Raw genomic sequence first — 9,180 nt, forward strand, 5'->3', positions numbered from 1 at the left:
CCACTTGGCAAAGTATAGATGGGTTTTGATTACTCTTTGGCAACGTGGGTGAACACATTTTTACAAAAAGGCGCCATGAATGGGAACAGAGGAAATGATAAATACACAGAAGACAGACACGCCGGCGAGCAAACACCTGGCAGGTAATTTAATTTTGCGCAGATTAAGTCACTGCGGCCAAGCGAAGGACACAGAAAAACCTGAAGGCCAACACGTAACCCTTCACAAAACAATGTTCAGTCACTTTATATATTTTTGTTATTATCTTATAATTACATTTAGCTTTTGCCAGTGCACCCAAAGTATGTAAGCTCGCCAGTAGGGGCACTGAAACATCCCTCACACAGGTGCACGTGCATAACGGAGAAAGAAGAAAGGGTTGAAGAAGACGATCCCGCACGTGCACGTGCACGTTCTACGACCGAAAAGAAACCTGCGCATCTTTCCCGGGAGGAATTTGCAGTAGCGAAGATGTGGACGGTGCGGCTGGGAGGCGTGCCGGAAGGCGCATGCTACACGTCTGTCTCCATTAATGGCAAGATCTACTCGTTCGACCCCGACCGCGAGGACGTGGACCGCACCACACGCGAGTCCGTCGAAGTCTACGTATTCGACCCTGCGACCTGCCAGTGGAACCAGCTGCAGACGCAGTCCCTTCCGGACGGGAGCCCCTGGCATAATAATTACAGCCGCACGGTCGTCGCCTACGGAGACAGCGCCTACCTCTGGAGCAGCCGGGATTATATCGAAGTGGGTAGCGCAGTTTACCGCTTCGACACCAGAACGATGGCGTGGAGTCTTCTGGAAGTGTCTGGCATATGGCCAGAATTTCGGTTCGGCCAAACTGCATGCTTGCTGGGCAGCCGAGTCTACCTCTATGGTGGATGGCCGGTGGATGGCCCACCCACGCCGCAGATAGATTTCCTCGACCTGAAGACATTGCGCTGGCATACTGTGCCAACCAGAGGCGAGCTTCCGGAGAACACCATGTACCACTCGGCGTCCGCCATTGGGGACCGTATGTACGTGTGGGGCGGAGCCATTGTGCTCTCTGGCCGAGGCACAGCCTACAGCAGCTCTCTGGTGTATCTGGACACGTCCACCTCGACATGGGTGCGGCCTCGCGTCGATGGCTTTCCCCCCGAAGGGCGCGAAGATCACGCCACCTTCGTCTACAACGGAGAGCTGTATGTATTTGGAGGTTTGGACTTCGACCGGGACCGATACTTTGGCATCATCCACAAGTACAGCCCTGAGAAGTCCTCCTGGAGCGTAGTGACGCCGAAGCGGTCAGGCCCGTCGGCCAGGCGGTTCCCGGGCTGCTGCGTGATTGACAATTTGCTTTTCGTCTTCGGTGGTCGAGGATTGAAATCCTATGCAACGGTCGAGCAGTGGATGCAGTCTAGTGCAGAGGAGACTTCTGAACTATGCGAAGAGGCGCTGACGGATATGCACGTGCTAGACTTTTGTCCGACTTTGAAAACTATGTGCCTGATGGCTGTCATAGACGCCAATGTGCATGTCGGCCACCTGCCGCCTGCCATTAAAAAGGAGGTCAGTGCACTCACAAGCTAGAGCAGCACTTCACCACCATCTCAGCCTGCAGGCTCAAGCTGCGCACCAGACTGACTGGACTCTTTCGATGTGGCGAGAGACTGTGGGGACGGTAATCTACGCGACCGCTGGGGCGACGCTACAACAAGAAAATTATTGCTTTCGAGTAAACTGCCCCCTGCTTCGTGCAATGTTTGCACACTAACACGCAGATGTTCACGTGTCCATGCAGTTCGAATCCAAGTTTCCTTGCTATTATTATATCCGGAAAATAAATGAGAAACGGCTGCTTAAACTAAAGCATCTCTCCATTACAGTTTACCTCATATTAGGCATTTTTAGACCATTTCACTAACACAAATCTACCTCTGAGTATGAAGGAAGCATCCAGTGTAGAAACCCCACAAGTATTTCATCAATTTTTTGTCGCCGTAAAATCTTCTGGCAATCACGCCTAGCTTGACTATAGCGACTGGAACGGTTAAGGAATCATAGCTGATTTGAGCCTTGGGCAAGGGTAAATATTCTAACATTTTAGAAAATGGCGTCACTCTTAATTGCTGCCGTATGCTATTATTTCCGGCGTACAGCCTACGTGCTACGCATGTTTATGTGTTCAAATTTTTTGTTGTGCTAACTCTCAGCGTGTGCATACAGTTGCGTAGTTTTGAACATCGCCTAATAAAACCGGCCGTACCAATGGCAGTAATGTTGCAGTACCCATGGGCTACTCAGACATCATAAATTATTATAAAGGGGTCAGACTGAAGTAGCCACCCCTAAATAAAGATCTAAGCATAGAGGATGCTGTTGCATGGCGACAGCTGCAGACTGGTACTTTCCTGAATCTAAACCTTCTTAATAAAAAGTTCCCTACGCAGTATGAGGCTAGGTGCCCATGGTGCGGAGAGAAACCAGACGTATACCATATATCATAGGCCTGTCAAAAGATTGAGCCTCCAACTATTGGTAGAATGAAAAACGCCAGTGCGTAGCAGTGGGAGAGTATGCTTTCCAGCGTAAGCTTGAATAGTCAAAGGTGCCTAGTACAGCTCGCTCGCGAGATGGCCATATTCAGTGGAGCCTCGGACTAGGGCACCAACCCTATGAATGAAGACGGAAGACGCCATCGGAAGATGGAAGACGCCGTCTGAAGCCGCGAAGATCTCTTTTCTAGATCTCAATAAATGTGTTTCCGATCAGATCTGATGTGAATAAATGCACATAATTGCGATGTGACTTTGGAGAGGTTACACATAATGCGCGTGATTATTGCCACTAGGAACATTCTTCGTTCCAAAAATGCCGTCATTGCTTTACTCACACCCGTTGCTGAAGCTAAAGCAAGCAGCGAGTGTCGGCACCTGATCTATATGCGCTTAACCTGGCTGGTATCACAAACTGTGAATGCAACGTTCCGCTTTCGAAAGGAAGGTTGTGGCATACCCAGAAATGCTCGAAAAACGCATTTTCAACAGAAATTATTTATGAACGTGACGCGATTTTTCATATATCGTAAAATAACACTACAACAATCAGTTTATCCTCACATATCCCCTCGGCAGGCTTGAATTTTGTTTCTATCGTCAGAAGCATCCCGAATTGATTATATGAGACAGTATTAACTAATCGGTACGAGCAATACCCAAACTTGAGAAGAAATTTTTTTCTGCACAAAAACAATGAAAATTGCCAAAATATTCCAAAAACTTTCAATTAGAAACAGTAGCTATAGAAAAAGGAATACATTTTATTCAGTCTAAAAGTGGCCGTCAAAAACTTCAAATCTTTACCGGTAGCTTGTTGGCAGCTAAAGCCAGAAGAGAATCCGAGCTACACAAACCCTATTTTTCACACAGTCAAGGGAAAACTGCAATGTCTCCAGCGATACCAAATATTTTTAATTTATTTCAAGGGGCACAGGGGAAATACTGGCAGTGAAACAACAGCATCTCTAGCGACGAAAGCGAAAGATACTGGAGAGGAGGAAAAGCTGCCGACAACTACACAATTTATAAGAAAGCAGCTGAAAATGGAACTTGCGCATAAATGAAATAACATCTGGCACAACGAAGGAAAGAATACCTTCGCATTTCAGTGGGTTAAGAGCACTAAGCAAATGCCAGGAACATTTCCTACAAATCACCACCAGTCAAAAGCCATCACAGGAGACGGGCAATTTGCATTTTTCTTCCAGCGAGCAACATTAGTGGGGAGCGCAGTTGCCGTTGCGATGCTGAAGTACAAGGACCTATCATTACGCACAGAATTGCGTCTTAACGGAGCACGAAAGAAAAATATTGACAGGAAAGCTTGGAAAAAACACACAAAGAGAAAACCGGAGATAATAAAAGATCAAAGGCTAGTTAAAATGTTACAGGACGTGGTAAAAAATATAGTGGAGAAATCATACGAAAAACAGCAGTCTGCGTTGACCGCCACTGTCACTCCTGTGGCAGCAAGGCAGAGGGCTAGCGTGCTTCCATGGTGGCAACATAGCAAAAAAAAAACAATCAGTTAACAAAACACAATCCGCAGACACCTGCCACACCACATTTGAATACACCTGGCCGATCACATTTGAAGACAAGACCTAGAGACCCCATATTGGCACAGAAGGAGGGGCAAAAATCTACAAATCAAGAAAACCAATCAAGAAGCTTCGGAGCTCTAAGGATTTCCTATAGTGTAGGCAGCAAACAGTGACAATTAACGGGGATCTACCTGATAGTTAGCAAATGTACTTGCGGAAAAGACATTATGTGAATCAACGATGACTTCGACAGCCGAAGAGGAATAACAAGGAGGAAGACAGAAGAAGGAAAAAAACATGACATTACTGGACGCGCGTGGGGAGTCTAGAGAGAAAGCAAACTTTACCTGTCTTCGCTGGTTCCACCTCCTGAACATTTTTCTGTTTTCAACATTATTAAAATGGTTTCTTTTATCGTCTTGGCACTATGCCCCTTTCTTTTGTTTTTAATTAGATTTTCACCGGCCGCGATACACTTGCAGTGCGGGCGAGGTATTCTTTTATCGACATCAACCTAAAGTACGTATGCTGATGAAGCTGTTTTCTCTTAAACGAGGGAGAGAGAGAAAGGAATTTTAATGAGGTGGAAGGAGGAAAGGTCGGCCGGTGGTGACATGACCCTGGCCTGCTGCTTCACACCTGGGAGAGGGGAAAGGGAGGAAAGTTAAACCGGGAATGAAGGTTGATATTGGCATAATACCATGAGTTTCATGGGGTGATTTCCACACACACACACGCACTGGCTGGCACTCGCATCGCGGTGAGTAGACGCACGTGAAATTCATGTCTTGAACACACGTATATGCCGAGGGAAGAGCAGCCTGCTCTCAAGTACGACTACAGCGCGGACTCCGCCGCAGGGACAGCTTTCATGGAATTGTGTGCAGCATTGCCTTAGGGAAGCAATTTTATTTGAGCTTTCCGTACTCAACTGCGGCAGCCCGAGTCCGAATATAGTGCGAGACGCGCATTTGTGTCGCCGGAGAAGTTATAAATAAGAATAGAAAAAATTGAATACATTCATATTCACTTTTCCCTAATTTACCAGTTTTCACAACAAGCGTCAACACAGTCATTTTTATGTCGTGTTTGGAGCAGCCGAATGAATGCGCGCTAGACGCCAGCGTTGGCATTCATACAGCTCCCGCAGGTCTTAACCGGTACATGTCTAATCGTTCTCTCTCTCTCTCCCTCTCAGTTCATTCCAGCCTGCTGCTTACGAGAATTTTTAGACCAAACAAAGCATCGTTTCCTGAATACCTCGTGCGTTTGTAAACACTTGGCATCCCAGGCACATTTGGCGTTTCCGCAGAAGTTGACGTTTCTGGGACAAACGGTGGTCTGTAGCGGAGTGAGCTGCAGAACATTGTTGTGTGGACCCCAGAGGCATCGTCATCCTTTTGGTGGGTGACGCGGCATTCTCTAAAAACACCTTGCCTCTATGCCAGCATTTCACTAGCACATCTCATCCTGGTCTCCACCACTTGGCAAAGTATAGACGGCTTTTGATTACTGTTTGACAAAGTGGGTGAACACATTTTAACAAAAAGGCGCCATGAAGGGGAACAGAAGAAATGAGAAAAAAAACGGGAGACAAACACGTTGGCGCCGAAACACCTGTCAGCTAATTTCTTTTTGCGCAGAATAAATCACTACGGCCAAGCGAAGGACACAGAAAAAGCTGAAGGGAAACACGATACTCAACAGAAAACAATGTACAGTCACTTCATATCTTATTGTGGTGTCCTCGACTACTGATCCGGCGCTCGACTACTGATCCGGAGTTCCCGGGTTCGAACCCGACCACAGCGGCTGCGTTTTTATGGAGGAAGCCCGTGTGCTGCGCTGTCAGTGCACGTTAAAGATCCCAAGGTGGTCGAAATTATTCCAGAGCCCTCCACTACGGCACCTCTCTCTCTTCCTTTCTTCTTTCACTCCCTCCTTTATCCCTTCCCTTACGGCGCGGTTCAGGTGTCCAACGATATGAGACAGATACTGCGCCGTTTCCTTTCCCCCCAAACCAATTATTATTATTATCAAAACGTCACGAATGACGACTTATTCATGTTTTTGGGGAAAGGAAATCGGTCTCATATATCTTTGGACACCTGAACCGCGCCGTAAGGGAAGGGATAAAGGAGGGAGTGAAAGAAGAAAGGAAGAGAGAGGGTGCCGTAGTGGAGGGCTCCGGAATGATTTCGACCACCTGGGGATCTTTAACGTGCACTGACATCGCACAGCGCACGGGCGCCTTAGCGTTTTGCCTCCATAAAAACGCAGCCGCCGCGGTCTGGTTCGAACCCGGGAACACCGGATCAATAGCCGAGCACCCTAAACACTGAGCCACCGCTGTGGGTAAATTCATGGCGGCATGGGTTTTTATATAGAACGATCACGAGATAATTCAGAGTACAGATGCACATAGACAAGGCCGAATCCAATCCAAGTAGAACCAAACTTAAACTGAAACCCAGGACACAACATACTCCCTCCCTTCGGGGAAAAGCAAACTTTGGTGCAAGATTGGAATGGAACAGAAAATTTTAAATACGAAGGCAAAGAAATACAACATGAACAAATATCTGAACACACAAATTAGCTTACTCTATGTAAGCTTCGAATCCGAAAACTAATTTTCATGCCTCATCCCGAACGAACAATGAATGAACACTTCACTCTTCATCGAAAACGAACATTTCATACTTCATTAAACCAATTATTATCTCAAATATACCAAATATATCTTCTACCCTTTTTTTCTCAGAAATAATGAGAGGTCTTCAATGAATGGCAAGCTTAAATACTCAATAAGGCTCAACAAATGCTGCTAGGGCACCGTCACTAGTAATGTCAGACACTGGAGCTCACGTGATATCATTAAGGTTTGGATTAATTGTCTATTCCCTGAGCGTCCCCAAGGAATCTGCTGATGGGCGTCCCCATGAGCAGGGAATCTTTCATCCCAACAAAATGATATCTTATAAAATGCTCCGTGTTCTTGCGGTCTTTATGAAGTTACCTTGAACATCGGCTAGCTTTAATTGGCCGGAAGAAACATCCTACATGAAAGAAAAATAAAGATCACATGATCATAGAACATCGGCGAGCTTTACTCAACCGGAATGTACACACATGGAAATCGGCCAATTCTACTATACCGGAAATAAGCATAAAAAAAGTACAGCAAGACACCTTCTATAGCAGTCATACGACTGTGATTGAAATGATCATATTAATAGTTGGTTTTCGGGGAAAGGAAATGGCGCAGTATCTGTCTCATATATCGTTGGACACCTGAACCACGCCCTAAGGGAAGGGATAAATGAGGGAGTGAAAGAAGAAAGGAAGAAAGAGGTGCCGTAGTGGAGGGCTCTGGGATAATTTCGACCACCTGGGGATCTTTAACGCTCACTGATTTCGCACAGCACACGGGCTTCTTAGCGTTTTTCCTCCATAAAAACGCAGCCGCGCGGTCGGGTTCGAACCCGGGAACTCCGGTTCAGTAGCCGAGCGCCCTAACCACTGAGCCACCGCGGCGGGTGAGTGATTGAAATGATCGTACTCATTTCAGAGCTGTTGAGCATTATTTCCATCGCGTTAGAATGTCACTTAGAAGAATGTTCTTAATGGGAAATGCAACCTCATAACATTATACTGAATAATCTTGAGAATACAATGAAAGAAATATTAGAAATATCGAAACATGTCACATCATAACATCAGTAGAATATTATACACTGAAATATACCGCAGAAATATCATATTCACTTCCCATACAATAACTACTGGGAAGAAGGAATGACACACGAAAAAAAAATGACATTGAAATACATGTGAAACACCCGGATGCATTTCAATAGGAAAGTTGCAATTATACTACCCAAGAATTGAAATCTCAATGTAATGCCCCTTCTTGGCCAAGATAGAAGAATGCAAGATAAGTTATTGGGACACATAGTCCTTAAACCAGTATGGCTTGCGAGTGTTCCTTCTTGGTCGCTCCTGTGTCAAACTGGATTCTTGAGGAGACATCCTCAGTCCAGCTTCCGATGGCTGCCGTCGACGTAGGTTTCCAGGCGGAACAGCTGGGGCTGGCCCACTTTCATCAGGCAGCACTGAACACTGGGCACGCAAGACAGGAGGCACATCTTGCCTGCCTACAGATAAATCACGTGGACACTGATCCCTTGTGGCAGAAGGCACATCACACCCGTTCACACGTAAATCACTCGCATCACTGTGGAGGTGGGACGACATGGATTGTCCAGTTTGTTTCCGTGTAGAACTGGTGAAGCAAGTTCTTGCTTCTGAAGACTGAGGTACTGATGATGCTTCAGGAGGCTGCCGAGGCAACACTGGGCCCTCCCAGCATTGATCCTGTGCATAACGTTTAGAATCGTACGGAAACAGTAGCTGAAATATATCAAAATCTTTATCCTCTTCCCGATTCAGTTGTCTAGGTACCTTTGCCAGCTTGGAAGCATTCCATAGATTGCCACCAGTTAGGCGGTATGACGCTGGAACATGTTGTTGAATGACAATCCCGTGGTGCGGAGAAACGTCTGTCTCCTTTGAACTGAATGAGGGGTTTACGAACATTGACAGAGTCCCCTGGCTGAATTCTGGGTGTTCGTGATCCAAGTTTGTTACCTGTGTATTCTTTAATCGTCATCTGTTTCTTTTCCATTCTTTTCCTCAAATCTTGAATAGCTAGATATGGATTCTCAGCAAACAATGAGGGAAATGAAGGAAATACCACAATAGCTAGCTTTGTACGATGGCATCTGCCATGAAAAAGAATTCCTGGTGCGACCCCTGCTGTGGATGAGGTGTAGAACTATATGTGCCAAAATACTGCGCAATTCTGGTTTTAAAAGGCCCACGTTCCAACGATGACAGCTGAACAAAATACTTGAAAGTTCTGTTAAATCTTTCGATTTGTCCGTTGGCCTGTGGTTGATATATCGAAGAATGAGTTAACTTGATAGCCCTGTTACTCAGAATTTGCTTAAATTCCTTCGACATGAAGTGAGGGCCTTGATCGGATACTATCTCTTCTCGATAGCCTTTATGGGCAAAAACGTAGAGTAATA

At 46.0% G+C, this 9,180-nt stretch overlaps 1 protein-coding gene across 1 annotated transcript; it reads left to right on the forward strand.

Moving 5' to 3' along the window:
• The first annotated feature begins 471 nt into the window (after positions 1-471).
• Positions 472-1,575, forward strand: LOC144108147 (kelch domain-containing protein 3-like). The gene has a single exon (XM_077641425.1). The coding sequence runs from the start codon at positions 472-474 to the stop codon at positions 1,573-1,575; it is 1,104 nt and encodes a 367-aa protein (XP_077497551.1).
• Positions 1,576-9,180: the final 7,605 nt, after the last annotated feature.

This window comes from Amblyomma americanum, chromosome 10 (assembly GCF_052857255.1).
Source record: "Amblyomma americanum isolate KBUSLIRL-KWMA chromosome 10, ASM5285725v1, whole genome shotgun sequence".
In the NCBI taxonomy this organism is placed as follows: domain Eukaryota; kingdom Metazoa; phylum Arthropoda; class Arachnida; order Ixodida; family Ixodidae; genus Amblyomma; species Amblyomma americanum.

Coding starts and splice junctions, on each gene's coding strand:
- LOC144108147 (XM_077641425.1), top strand. CDS start 472: ATGTGGACGGTGCGGCTGGGAGGCGTGCCGGAAGGCGCATGCTACACG.